The following is a 15,334-nucleotide window of genomic DNA, read 5'->3' on the forward strand; positions in this document are numbered from 1 at the left end:
TCAGAAATGGAGAAGGAAATGGCAACCCACTCCAGTATTCTTGCCTAGAGAATCCTGTGGGCAGAGGAGCCTGGTGGGCTGCTGTCCTAGGGTCGCACAGAGTCGGACACGACTGAAGCAACTTAGCATGCATGCATGCATCTTAGGAAATAAAGAGCCAATATATAAATAAGAAAATCGAGGAAAGTTAAACATAAGGAAATTTATTCATATAATTCATGACATCCACAAATTAAAGCCAAAAGTGCATGTGAGTTTCTCAGTAGATTCATAATACATCTGATGTAATTGCTGTTGTTGCTGTTTAGTCACTAAGTCATGTCCAACACTTTGCAACCCCATGGATGGTAGTCTGCCAGGCTCCTCTGTCCATGGAATTTCCCAGGCAAGGTGGATTCTTTACCACTGAGCCACCTGGGAAGTCCTTGATATAATTAAACATCCTTATTTATAAAAAAGAAAAAACTCTGCAAACTTGGAATAGAATAAAACACTTGACTTTGATATAGGGTATATTCCAGAAACCTAAGTATCATAAATGGTGAAACATTAGAAGCTTTCCCAATAAAATTAGAAACAAGGTAATTAAATAGTTAATTCCACTAGAGGACTGTAAGTAAAGAAAAAAGTATGGGAGACCCCTGAAGTTAATGATCACTCAAGAAAGCAGGTTTACTTAACTACAAAGTGAAGCAGGCTTGCTTAGCAACAAAACATGCAAAGAAAGTATGAGACATGCCCCCAAACAATTAAACAATGATGACATGAGACCCACATCCTGCCCAGTGAGTTCAGTAAGTTAATGGTTCCTAGGACATGCTCCTCTGCATGTACTAATGGAAAATGTGACATTATACTAAAATATGAGATGATTTACCATTTTTAGTATATACCATCCTTCTGCTGATTTGAGTAGTGCCATGATAGTCCTAGTTTGACCATGAAGGGACAAGAAAACCCCCCCATCTGATGAAAAGGAGGAGCTGATGACAGCAATGTGATGTCTAGTCAAGAATGAGAAAGAAGGTGGTCTTTCCCCTCTCTACTTTTCCTTTGATTATAAAACTGTAGCCTCTCAACGGAGGCACCCTTTTGCTCACCAGCTTGTAAGCCTCACAAGCAACCTATTCTAGTAAGTCACTTCTTATCTATCACTTTGTTATTGTGGTTTAGTTGTTTAGTGTCTGACTCTTTTGCGACTCCATGGCCTTTAGCCCACCAGGCTCCCGATTTTCCAGGCAAGGATACTGGGTTGTGTTGCTATTTTCTTCTCCAGGGGATCTTCCTGACTCAGGGATCAAACTGTCTCCAGCACTGCAGGCTTCCTGGGAAGCCCCATCTATCACTTTGCCTCTCACCAAATTCTTTCTGCACTGAGACATAAAGAACTGGAGCTCCTCAGAGCTCCCCCCTCAGATGCATTTTAACAGTTTTAGGAGTAAATAATTGGAAATGTAAAAGACTGATCTAGTCAAATTAGTTTTAAAAATTCATACCCTGAGGCTCTTTCTTTAAAACAGAATGCAATGATAGAAATATAAAGAAGATAGCATTAAAAAAACTAAAGCAAATAATCAATCTTAGGAAGCAAAAGTGGGACAGAAGTGCAGAGTACTGAAGTGGGCTGCAACCAGAGGCCTCCTGGGCACTAGGTTTTTTGAAAGCAGGCAGAGGTAAATGTCAGTTCTAGTCCTGGCCAGTCTTCAGAAACTTATGAATTTCAAGGTACACAAGACTGTCCAGATGTTGTTCATGAGTACACACTAAAACTGACATTTACACTGCAAAAATGAGTGTTTTCCTTTTAGTCATGTGCCATTGTGTTCTATCAAAACCCACTTCATAAAAGACTATACTCCATATATTTCTCTGGGTACTTCCCACTTATATTAGTAGATAATTAAACAAGCTTAAAAATATGTATGCATATACATAAAATCTTAGGATTTAAAAATTGTACTTACTTTTTTACCAGATCAAACATGGTTTTCTCTACATTTACCAGCCATTGTTCTATACCACTTCTTATACGGATTTTCCTATAATTTTTTCAAAAATAATTATTATGAAAAATTCTATTTATTATTTTTATTCATGTTTCATTCCTTTGGTCAGTCTGTAAAACTGTCTTAAAACTACACCTATAATATTCATGGGCCAAAGGACTATAATTCTATACTGTCTTTGGTATTTCTAGATCTTAAATTAGAAAATAGATCACCTAGTTTTAGGAAATTTTGACATCAAAACAATAAATCTGAAAAATTAAAAGGAGCCAGTAAAATATGAATTTGCAAAATAGATAAATATTACAAAACATTTTTGGCTTCCTTAATGAATCTTCCAAATAGCAAGCCAAGGTCAGGGCCGGGTTAGAGGATTTGTGAATGGGAAGGTTTGGGCATAGTAATTTTTAATCAACTCACTTTAAGAACCTCATGCCAAAGGCTAGGGAGCTCTTACAAGGGGTGGCAAATTGCACTAGTGTAATGGAAGAACTTCATTTACTATAATTGCCAGGAAACCATTCATGACAAAACCAGAAGTCAGAGGAAACAGCAGTGGGAGTAGCATCAGCAACCCTAAGCAAATAGCAAATTTCCTTCCTACCTATATTCATATAATGAAACTTTGTGTTGGCTTATAGGATATATTAATATATATAGATATGGAAAGGTAAAACTCTACATAAGTAAATTATCTTTGAAGAAATAGTTTGATTAGCAAATGTCTATGAAATGTCAGAAACTTCCAAGCAAAGGTTTTAAATAATGAAGATTTACAGAGTCTAAATGCTTAGTTTATGACATAGATATCATACTTTGGCAGCACAAGAGTTTCTCCTTCAGCAGATATGAACATTATCACAGCAGGAGGGCCAATTTCTTGTTTCCATATCATTAAGTGTCTTATATTTTCAAAACATTTCACAAGATGAGGCTGTGGGCCAGAAACAAATGTCAATAACATTATAAAATTCTGACTTGGTTGGATAATAACATTGCTGAACAGAGAATAATGAATGATATTACCTGTACACACTCAGGATTTCTGCTATCAGATAGAATATCAAGAAGTTCAGCATTGCTAAGAAAGTAAAATCTTGGGAATATCATTCTTTTAGTTTCAAGATAGTCCTGTGCAGATTCAAAAGAAATACAGAGTATATGATTAATCATATTATTAATTACATTATCATTTGTGCCTACATTTACATACAAAAGGCATATTATTAAAGTTTCAGTATACATAGTAGTATCAGTCAAAATAACATACTGTGCTCAACAAAAGTTATACTTAAATTACTAACCAAAAAAAAAAAAGAACCATAACTAAAGCAATTTAAAACAAAAATAAAAAATCCAAGTCTTACACACATGTACACACACGTATTATTGATCATTAATAAAGCACTGTATTTTAGTATTATCATCATTGCTTTCCAGTGTTCCCAACTTTCTGCTCTTAATTCCCTATCCTTCTGGAGAATAAATTATCATTTCAGCAGGCCACTTCACATTCTACTATACAGAGAATTCCTGTATTTCCACCCCTACCCACAATTTATCTGGGTTCACACCAATCTTAAACTCTTCTTTTCAGAGGAAGAGATACTACTCACTTATGTGGGTGAATTATCCTTGTTTTATTTACTACTCTCCTATATCTTCAATTTCTTGGTTGCAACAGACTTCTTAAATTTTCTCATTAAGTATATACATTATATACATACACACACGCATGGGCAGAGAGCTTTCTGTAGGTTGTAACTACCATATGTGGGTATTCTGGAGGGGTAATCATAACCACTAAGACTTATGTTCAACAAGCAAAAGGGATGAATGCCTGGAAAAAAAATCTTGGTTTATGAAGTAAAGTGAGTATGTCCACCACAAATCTCAAATATTAAAACCAGTTTTTAAAGATATGCATGGCTAGCTGACATTTTAATGTACTGGAAATATAAAAATATATGAAATATACAAATATATTAATTTATACAATCATCAAAATATTCAATTTCAACTTCTACTGATTTTATCAACTTAACAATAGTTGTGGTGCTAATATAGATAACATTAATTATTAACTACTGTCTTTCTGCCAGCTCTTGTGTTTTAAATTCATTATCTCATTTAACACAAAACTCCTCAAGGTAAGAGTTATTCCCAGTTTAAAGTTAAGAAAAACTAAGCTCTCAAAAATTTGATACTTTGCCTAATGTCATCTAGATCGATTCTACCATTTTTTTGTTGTTTTTAATAGCATTTTCATAAACTTATACTTGGTGAGAGTTTGAAATATTGTTGGCTGCTAGAGTAAAGAAGAAAATCTACATTGGAATTAGTTTCTGTAGTACATTACATTTTGCAGATTAAATGATTCTCCATTTTAGAATTGCTATAGTTTTACCTCAAGATTTTTCTTTATATATTCAAGATGTATATTGCAATTTTGCAGAATTTCAAGGACTCCTGCAGAGGTAGCTATTTGCAAAGCATCCAGTTTGTTGTGTATTTTTGACATTATTTCTTTCCACATGGAAATGACTTGAGAGAAGAGTTTTGCTTCTGCCGGGAGCTGCCTTTAGAGAGAAAATTTGAGATAATTTTGTTTTTGAAGGGGCTATAATTAAAATCCATAACCTAGATGCATTTGCCATTGAATATTGTTCAATTTAGGGCTTTCCTGGTGGCTCCGATGGTAAAGAATCCATCTGTGGAAGACCTGGGTTCGATCCCTGGGTTGGGAAGATTCCCTGGAGGAGGGTGTGGCAACCCACTTCAGTATTCTTACCTGGAGAATCCCCATGGACAGTGGAGCCTGTCGGGCTACAGTCCATGGGGTCACAAAGACTTGGACATGACTGAGCGACTAAACACAGCACAGCACAGCATTGTTCAATTTATAAAATGTACTGAGATTATATTTTTGCTGACCAATCACTAACTAAAGATTTTTTTGAATGTCTATTATGTACAAGTGATGTACTTGGTAGGGAATACTAGGATAAATTAGACATACATTCATCATTTAATAAGATAATATTAACACTGAGTCAGAGAGATAAGATAGATATATAGCAGGTTCTATATAAAATAAGTTGAAGCAATCTGTGTCATACAAAATGTAATAAAACAAAGGGCTACTGAAATCCTAGAAAGGAAATGCAATTTGGGGAGAGGTTTTGGGGAAGAAGCTATTTGATCCGAGTGTTAAAGGAGAAGAGAACTGCAGAGAGGGCACTAGACTTAGGAGCAAGAATATAAAGGCACATATAAGAAAATCTGAATTCTATTAATAATTATTTAATCTTAGAAGATTAGGAAATGTAAAGCAGGTTCAACATAAGTATAGAAATTTTCCTTTACAGATTATCAGTATTTTCTCTCCTTGGAAAAAGGAAGCAAACGCCACACATGGCATGATAATCTAGTGATATATTGAGTTTTGTTGCTATTGCTGTTGGAGTTTAATGAGGGAAGTGTTTTCAGAAGTTGTGTGATCTAGTTCTTTCACTTTTTCTGCTTACGCAATTTCCCTCTCCCATCCTACCCTAGCTCCAACCTGAATGGCTTGGAGGTTGAGGTGGAGAAGAAATTGAAGGGAAAGCCTTAAAATTTTTTTTTAATTGGAAAATAGTTGATTTACAATGTTGTGTTAGTTTCAAGTATACACCAAAGTGATTCACCTATACATATACATATATCCATTCTTTTTTAGATTCTTATCCCATAGAAGTTATTACCAAATATTGAGTTATCTGTGCTACACAGTAGATCCTGAAAGTTATGTATTTTATATATAGAGTAGTGTGTCAATTTAATCCCAGCCTCCTAATTTATCCTTCCCCTGCTTTTTTGCTTGTGGTAACCATGTTTGTTTTCTTCATTTGTGACTCAATTTTTGTTTTGTAAATAACTTCATTTCAGCCATTATTTTAGATTCTACACATTAAGGGATATCATATGATACTTGTCTTTCTCCATCTGATTTACTTCACTTACTATGATAATCTCCAGGTCCATCCATGTTGCTGCAAATGGCTTATTTTGTTCTTTTTATGGCTGAGTAATACTCCATTGTATATACGTACCACACCTTATCCATTCATCTGTTGATGGACATTTAGGTTGTTACCATGCTACTGTAAATAGCTCAGCAATTAAAACTTGGGTGCATGTACCTTTTCAAATTATGGTTTAATGGGATTGATGGATCCCACTGGTAGTTCTATTTTTAGTTTTTTAAGTACCCTCTATACTTTTCTCCATGGTGGTTATACCAATTACATTCCCACCAACAGTGTAGGAAGGTTTCCTTTTCTCCACACCCTCTCCAGCATTTATTGTTTGTAGATTTTTCATGATGACCATTCTGACTGATGTGAAGTGATACCTCATTGTGGTTTTGATTTGCATTTCTCTAATAATTAGGAATGGGCTTCCCTCATGGCTCAGTGGTAAAGAATCTGCCTGGTAATGCAGGATCAGATCAGATCAGTCGCTCAGTCGTGTCCGACTCTTTGCGACCCCATGAATCGCAGCACGCCAGGCCTCCCCGTCCATCACCAACTCCCGGAGTTCACTCAGACTCATGGCCATCTAGTCAGTGATGCCATCCAGCCATCTCATCCTCTGTCGTCCCCTTCTCCTCCTGCCCCCAATCCCTCCCAGCATCAGAGTCTTTTCCAATGAGTCAACTCTTCGCATGAGGTGGCCAAAGGACTGAGAGTTTCAGCTTTAGCATCATTCCTTCCAAAGAAATCCCAGGGCTGATCTCCTTCAGAATGGACTGGTTGGATCTCCTTGCAGTCCAAGGGACTCTCAAGAGTCTTCTCCAACACCACAGTTCAAAAGCATCAATTCTTCGGTGCTCAGCCTTCTTCACAGTCCAACTCTCACATCCATACATGACCACAGGAAAAACCATAGCCTTGACTAGACGAACCTTCGTTGGCAAAGTAATGTCTCTGCTTTTGAATATGCTATCTAGGTTGGTCATAACTTTCCTTCCAAGGAGTAAGCGTCTTTTAATTTCATGGCTGCAGTCACCATCTGCAGTGATTTTGGAGCCCAGAAAAATAAAGTCTGACACTGTTTCCACTGTTTCCCCATCTATTTCCCATGAAGTGGTGGGACTGGATGCCATGATCTTCGTTTTCTGAATGTTGAGCTTTAAGCCAACTTTTTCACTCTCCTCTTTCACTTTCATCAAGAGGCTTTTTAGTTCCTCTTCACTTTCTGCCATCAGGGTGGTGTCATCTGCATATCTGAGGTTATTGATATTTCTCCCGGCAATCTTGATTCCAGCTTGTGTTTCTTCCAGTCCAGCGTTTCTCATGATGTACTCTGCATATAAGTTAAATAAACGGGGTGACAATATACAGCCTTGACGAACTCCTTTTCCTATTTGGAACCAGTCTGTTGTTCCATGTCCAGTTCTAACTGTTGCTTCCTGACCTGCATACAGATTTCTCAAGAGGCAGATCAGGTGGTCTGGTATTCCCATCTCTTTCAGAATTTTCCACAGTTTACTGTGATCCACACAGTCAAAGGCTTTGGCATAGTCAATAAAGCAGAAATAGATGTTTTTCTGGAACTCTCTTGCTTTTTCCATGATCCAGCGGATGTTGCCAATTTGATCTCTGGTTCCTCTGCCTTTTCTAAAACCAGCTTGAACATCAGGAAGTTCACGGTTCACATATTGCTGAAGCCTGGCTTGGAGAATTTTGAGCATTACTTTACTAGCGTATGAGATGAGTGCAATTGTGCAGTAGTTTGAGCATTCTTTGGCATTGCCTTTCTTTGGGATTGGAATGAAAACTGACCTTTTCCAGGGATTGAACCTGCAGGAGACACAGGTTCAATCCCTGGTTTGGGATGATCCCCTGGAGAAGGATAGGGCAACCCACACCAAAAGAGTCAGGCACGACTTAGTCACTATATAAAAACAAAAATTTCTACAGCTCAGCAAAAATCTTAGCAGGGAGAGACTTCAATCTCACCTACAGTTTAGCATCTTCCCAGTGTCTCTGGGAGGTTCTAGTACAACTCACATTTAGTTGGGAGTGAGGGTAAATGGCACTACATACTATACTCTCAAAAATTCCCCTTAAAGAATTCTTTTCTCTAATGAACCAATCTTCTCTTTCCTCTCTTCACATCTTCCACCAAGTATCAGGGCCATCATCATTTTTCCATTAGTCAAAGACAGGTCCATCATAGGTTTATTTTTTCTTTTCTTTACAATGATTGTATAGAAGGCTTCAGCATCCCTTAATTAAAAGCCCTGTTTCTAACCTCACAGCAAATCCTGAAAAGAAAAACTTGGTGATAATGTAAATTCCTTAACCTGGAGTTGTATCTCACCATCATTTAAGAAATCTTTAGTAGAAAGTAGAATTAAAGTTTGAATTTATGACATTAAGTGTAGTCATAAAGAACATATCCCTAAAGGTATGTGGTTTCACCTTTGAGAACTATCAGAATACCCATAGATTAATGAAAGACTAAAACATTCAAATGACAAGAAACATACATGTATAACAAAAATGTGTATTGTTCCCTACAAAGCAATACTTACATCTAGACCGTTCTCTTTTGTAAAACTCTAATAGCTCTCCTTTGCCAGTAAAGTTCAAAATAGTTAACCTGATATTCAAGGTATTCTTGTAATCTGTTCTAATATGCCTTACAAATACCTTCCCCAGGTCTTCCTACTTTATTTCAGAGCGGCTTCTAGACTATCTTGTGTAATTTACTGCCAGTAGTTTCAATTCTGTCTACAGAGTACATGTCTCAAGTACTCTTGAGAGCTATCACTTAAAGACAAATTAATTCAAATGTTACAAATAAAAGAAATGGTAGAATTTCAGACAATTGTTCAGTTCAGTTCAGTCGCTCAGTCGTGTCTGACTCTTTGCGACCCCATGAATTGCAGCACGCCAGGCCTCCCTGTCCATCACCAACTCCCGGAGTTCACTCAGACTCACGTCCATCGAGTCAGTGATGCCATCCAGCCATCTCATCCTCTGTCATCCCCTTCTCCTCCTGCCCCCAATCCCTCCCAGCATCCGAGTCTTTTCCAATGAATCAACTCTTCGCATGAGGTGGCCAAAGTACTGGAGTTTCAGCTTTAGCATCATTCCTTCCAAAGAAATCCCAGGGCTAATCTCCTTTAGAATGGACTGGTTGGATCTCCTTGCAGTCCAAGGACATTGTTAGGACCTCTATTATTTCACATGGTTCAAAGCAAGTGACTATTATTAATGTGTGAATACTATTAAAAACATATTTATTGTTCACGTGAAAACCATACTAATACTGCAGAACTAAATAGACATCTAGCATTGTGGCTTAAGGATTATGACATTTGTCGCTTATTTCCCAGTACTTAATAGCTTTATATCAATAATTGAGAAATAAGGATTTCTTTTATAAAGATGATGCTTTAAATCTTTTAAAAAAGGAAGATGGTTACATAATAATGATTTGGCAGATTATATTTCTATACCTATAGGTAGAATAGTTTTAGAGTGTTCACTGAGGAAATTATTTCTCTTTTTTTTTTTAACTTTACAATATTGTATTGGTTTTGCCATACATCAACATGAATCCGCCACAGGTGTACACGTGTTCCCCATCCTGAACCCTCCTCCCACCTCCTTCCCCATACCATCCCTCTGGGTCATCCCAGTGCACCAGCCCCAAGCATCCTGTATCCTGCATCAAACCTGGACTGGTGAATCGTTTCATATATGATATTATACATGTTTCAATGCCATCCTCCCAAATTATCCCACCCTCTCCCTCTCCCACAGAGTCCAAAAGACTGTTCTATACATCTGTGTCTCTTTTGCTGTCTCGCATACAGGGTTATCATTATCAACTTTCTAAATTCCATGTATATGTGTTAGTATATTGTATTGGTGTTTTTCTTTCTGGCTTACTTCACTCTGTATAATAGGCTCCAGTTTCATCCACCTCATTAGAACTGATTCAAATGTATTCTCTTTAATGGCTGAGTAATACTCGATTGTGAGGAAATTATTTCTCAAAAATTACAGGAAATAAATTACTACTATACATTTTTTTACCTGTACATGACATAGTTTAAGTTTTTTACCTTTGTATTTCTGTAGAATGAAAGATTGGTTCAAGATAAAGCCAATTTCTTTGGCAATTCATCCATTCCTCAAGAGTGTATGAGAAGAGAGCCAAGTTTTGATCCCATTCATCTACAAGATCCTACAATAATAAAAATGCACATACATACAAATCTAAATACATAAAATTACTTATGAGTAATGTGATAGAAACAAACCAAAGGTGACTATAAGTCACTGACATAAAAAAAGTAATTATAATAGAGGGTCACATTCAGTTCAGTTTAGTTCAGTCACTCAGTCATGTCTGACTCTTTTCAACCCCATGGACTGCAGCACGCCAGGCCTCCCTGTCTATCACCAACTCCTAGACTTTACTCAAACTCATGTCCATTGAGTCAGTGATGCCATCCAACCATCTTATCCTCTGTTATTCCCTTCTCTTCCCACCTTCAATCTTTCCCAGCATCAGGGTCTTTTCAAATGAGTCAGTTCTTCACATCAGGTGGCTAGAGGGTCACATAAATTAATGTAAATTGAATTATATTTAGTTTGGGGAGAGGTTAAAATGTCTTATTCATCCAATTGTCTTATTGTACAATATTCAGATATTTTTGGTAGGCATAGTCTTTCATTTCTTTCTTTAAACATTTTTGTACAAATGTGTATGTACATATAATATCTCTAACAGTTTATATAAATGTAACCATATTATGCACACTGTTTTGTAAATTGCTTTATGTTTTAACCTAATAATGTCTTTTAGAGAGGTTTTATGCCAATACTTTTAAGTTTTCTTCATTATTTTAACTTCAGGAAATTCTATTGTGTGAATAAGACATCTTTTTCCAGCTAGTATAGTATTAAATAATAGAAAAATGGTTGAAAATCAATTAATAACACAATGTTGAAAAATCAGTAGACTGGTCTATCCCCTAACTGTGGCTTCTCAGAAGGAACCGCTTGTAACTCATTTATTTTTCTGAGATTAACTTCTATATTTCTTTCTTTTAAAACAAATCTATATTTCAACAGCTTTATTAAGGTATAATGGAATACAATAAACCACACATATTTAAAGTGTACAACTTGATGTTCTCAGATATGCTTATACCTGTGAAACAATCACCAAAATCAAGATAATAAACATATTGATTACCTTGAAAGGGTTTCTTAAACCCTGTTGTAATACCTTCCTCCCAACTGACTTAATCCTATTCCTGTGGAAACCAGTGATTCCCTATGGAAACCAGTTTCTGAAACTATAGACTAGCTGGAATTTTCTAGAATATTATATAAATGGAATCATACAGTATCTATTGTTTTTTGTCTGACTTCTTTCACTCAGCATAATTATTTTAGGATTCATTCATGTTGTTGTTTATTTTTATTGTGGAGTAGTAATTCCACTTCATAGATATATTGATACTATACATTTATTATTCACCAACTGTAAATCTGGTTATTTCTAGTTTTTCACTATTACAATTAAAGCTGCCAGTCTTTGTATGGAGTAAGTTTTCCTTTCTCTTGAATAAATACCTAGGGGTGGACTGTCTGGATCATGTGGTACATATATTTTTAACTTTTGAAGAAAATTTTAAATTTATTATAATATTTTACATTACACTAGTAATGTATGAGAGTTCCAGTTCTCCCATATCCTCATCGCCACTTGGGATGATCAGTCTTTTTAATTTTAGTCATTCTACAAGGTTTATAGTGGTATTTCATTGGGATTTTAGCATTTGATGAAAAATAAAGTTAAACATCTTTTTATGTGTTCATTTTCCATCCATATATCTTTAGTGAAGTGTCCATTTAAATATTTTTCCCATTTATTGTTTTTATTTTGAAAGTCCTTTATATCTTCCGAATATAAGCTTTTTATTAAACATATGCTTTGCAGATATTATCCCAGCCTGTAGTTTATATACTTTTTTCTTTAATGGTGTCTTTTGAAGAGAACAAATTTTAAGTTTTGATGAAATTCAACTGATAGTTTTTCCTCTTACTGATCATTCTTTTAGTGTCATATTGAAGAAAACTTTCTAGCTTAAGGTCACAAAATATTTCTCTGATGTTGTGTTCTCAAAATCTCATAGTTGTAAATTCTGCCTTTAGACCTATGATCCATTTTTGAGTTAAATCTTGTATATCTTCAAGATACGGCTTAAAACATTTCTTTGTTTTGCATGTAACTGTCCAATGTGCTAGCACCATTTCTGAAAAGACTATTGTTTCTTCTCAGAACTGTCTTTACTCCCTTGTTGAAAACTCATATATATGTGAACTTATTTCTGTACTCTATTCTGTTCCATTTATCTGTCTACCCTTTAACCAAGATAAAACTCTTGATTACTATAGCATTATAATGTCTTGAAATCATGAAGTGTTACTCTTCCAACTTTGTTGGAAAAGAAGATTTTTCAAGATTGTTGAAGCTCTTCTAGTTCCTGTACATTTCCATAAGAACTTTGGAACCAGCTTGTTAATTTCTACCAGCAGTTGGATAGCATGTTGATTTTTATTGTACTATATTTAGATCTTTCAGAAATATTGATATTTGAGTCTGTATGCATGAGCATAGTATATCTTATGTTTATTCAGGTCTTTATTTTCTCTCTACTGGATTTTGTAGTTCTCATCGGATAGGTCTTACACATATATCTTCATACTTATTGCTAAGTATCTCATATTTTTAAAATTTCAAACTCCAATTGTTCCTTGCCAGTCTACAGAATGCAGTCGATTGTGTGTACTAATCATGTATTCTGAACATTTACTAAAATGAGCTTTATTTATTTTTTTAGTAATTTTATTGAATTTTTACATGGGGAATTATGTCATGTGAATATAAACAATATTTTACTTATTTTCCAATATGGTTGCCTTTTATTTCATTTCTTTTCCATGCCTTATACACTGGCTAGAACCTCCATATGATGAAGATTAGAAGTGATGAGAGACGACACCCTTCCTGATCTTAGGGGAAAAGTGTTCACTCTGTCATCAATAAGTATGTTGCTAGACATAGTAAAGGACATCTATGTCCTTTATTTATTTATTTTAATTAATTTAATTGGAGGCTAATTACTTTATAATATTGTAGTGGTTTTTGCCATACAATGACATGAATCAGCCATGGGTGTACAGGTGTTCCTCATTCTGAACCCCCTTTCCACCTCCCTCCGCATCCCATCCCTCAGGGTCATCCCAGTACACCATCCCTGAGCACCCTGCATCATGCATCGAACCTGGACTGGTGATTCGTTTCACATATGATAATATATATGTTTCAATGCCATTCTCCCAAACCATCCCACCCTCGCCCTCTCCCACAGAGTCCAAAAGACTGTTCTATACATCTGTGTCTCTTTTGCTGTCTCGCATACAGGGTTATCGTTACCATCTTTCTAAATTCCATATATATGCGTTAGTATACTGTATTGGTGTTTTTCTTTCTGGCTTACTTCACTCTGTATAACAGGCTCCAGTTTCATCCACCTCATTAGAACTGATTCAAATGTATTCTTTTTAATGGCTGAGTGTATATGTACATGTATGTGTATATGTACCACAGCTTTCTTATCCATTCATCTGCTGATGGACATCTAGGTTGCTTCCATTCCTGGCTATTATAAACAGTGATGCGATGAACATTGAGGTACACGTATCTCTTTCAATTCTGGTTTCCTCGGTGTGTATGCCTAGCAGTGGGATTGCTGGGTCATAAGGCAGTTCTATTTCCAGTTTTTTAAGGAATCTCCACACTGTTCTCCATAGTGGCTGTACTAGTTTGCATTCCCACCAACAGTGTAAGAGGGTTCCTTTTTCTCCACACCCTCTCCAGCATTTATTGCTTGTAGACTTTTGGATCGCAGCCATTCTGACTGGCGTTAAATGGTACCTCATTGTGGTTTTGATTTGCATTTCTCTGATAAGGAGTGATGTTGAGCATCTTTTCATGTGTTTGTTAGTCATCTGTATGTCTTCTTTGGAGAAATGTCTGTTTGGTTCTTTGGCACATTTTTTGATTGGGTAGTTTATTTTTCTGGAATTGAGCTGCAGGAGTTGCTTGTATATTTTTTAGATTAATTCTTTGTCAGTTGCTTCATTTGCTATTATTTTCTCTCATTCTGAAGGCTGTCTTTTCACCTTGCTTATAGTTTACTTTGTTGTGCAAAAGCTTTTAATTTTAATTAGGTCCCATTTGTTTATTTTTGCTTTTATTTCCAATATTCTGGGAGGTGTATTACCCCTTTCAATATTAGTAATTCATGATGTTTCTTGATGTTGAAGTGGAATGACTTTTTGGATCTATGATTTTATTGTTTTAAATACATTTAGAACAATTCTTTCCATTAATTCTTCATTTTTTTTTTCTGCTTTCTTCTCTCACTTTTCTTGGAGGACTCCAATTACATGTCTATTATTTTATTTTCTCAGAGGCCCCTGATGCTCTTTTTCTTTTTTTTTTTAATTTTATTTTTAAACTTTACATAATTGTATTAGTTTTGCCAAATATCAAAATGAATCCACCACAGGTATACATGTGTTCCCCACCCTGAACGCTCCTCCCTCCTCCCTCCCCATGCCATCCTGCTGGGTTGTCCCAGTGCACTAGCCCCAAGCATCCAGTATCCTGCATCAATCCTGGACTGGCAACTCGTTTCATACATGATATTTTACATGTTTCAATGCCATTCTCCCAAATCTTCCCACCCTCTCCCTCTCCCACAGAGTCCATAAGACTGTTCTATACATCAGTGTCTCTTTTGCTGTCTCGTACACAGGGTTATTGTTACCATCTTTCTAAATTCCATATATATGCGTTAGTATACTGTATTGGTGTTTTTCTTTCTGGCTTACTTCACTCTGTATAATAGGCTGCTCTTTTTATTTTTAAAAATTCTCTTCTCTTTTTTCACTTTGTATAGTTTGTCATATTTTAAAATTCACTAAACTTTTCTCCTCCTATGTCTAATCTGCTGTTGATCTTCAGTTCAGTTCAGTTGCTCAGTCGTGTCTGACTCTTTGTGACCCCATGGACTGCAGTACGCCAGGCCTCCCTGTCTATCACCAACTCCCAGAGTTTACTCAAACTCATGTCCATTGAGTCGGTGATGCCATCCAAGCATCTCATCCTCTGTTCTCTCCTTCTCTTCCTTCTGCTAATCTTATCCAGTGTCTATTTCACTTTGGATATTACATATTTTATCTCTA

At 36.0% G+C, this 15,334-nt stretch overlaps 1 protein-coding gene across 1 annotated transcript in view; it reads right to left on the reverse strand.

Moving 5' to 3' along the window:
• The window catches only part of DNAH14 (dynein axonemal heavy chain 14), a 403,042-nt gene that overhangs the window by 240,769 nt on the left and 146,939 nt on the right, over window positions 1-15,334 (reverse strand). The window contains exons 22-26 of the mRNA XM_044943112.2: window positions 10,129-10,250; window positions 4,414-4,585; window positions 3,033-3,137; window positions 2,822-2,940; window positions 1,965-2,039 (exon numbers count right to left, since the gene is read on the reverse strand). Coding sequence (XP_044799047.2) covers window positions 1,965-2,039; window positions 2,822-2,940; window positions 3,033-3,137; window positions 4,414-4,585; window positions 10,129-10,250 — 593 coding nt within the window. The remainder of the gene's footprint in view (window positions 1-1,964; window positions 2,040-2,821; window positions 2,941-3,032; window positions 3,138-4,413; window positions 4,586-10,128; window positions 10,251-15,334) is intronic.

Source organism: Bubalus bubalis, chromosome 5 (genome assembly GCF_019923935.1).
Source record: "Bubalus bubalis isolate 160015118507 breed Murrah chromosome 5, NDDB_SH_1, whole genome shotgun sequence".
Lineage (NCBI taxonomy): Eukaryota > Metazoa > Chordata > Mammalia > Artiodactyla > Bovidae > Bubalus > Bubalus bubalis.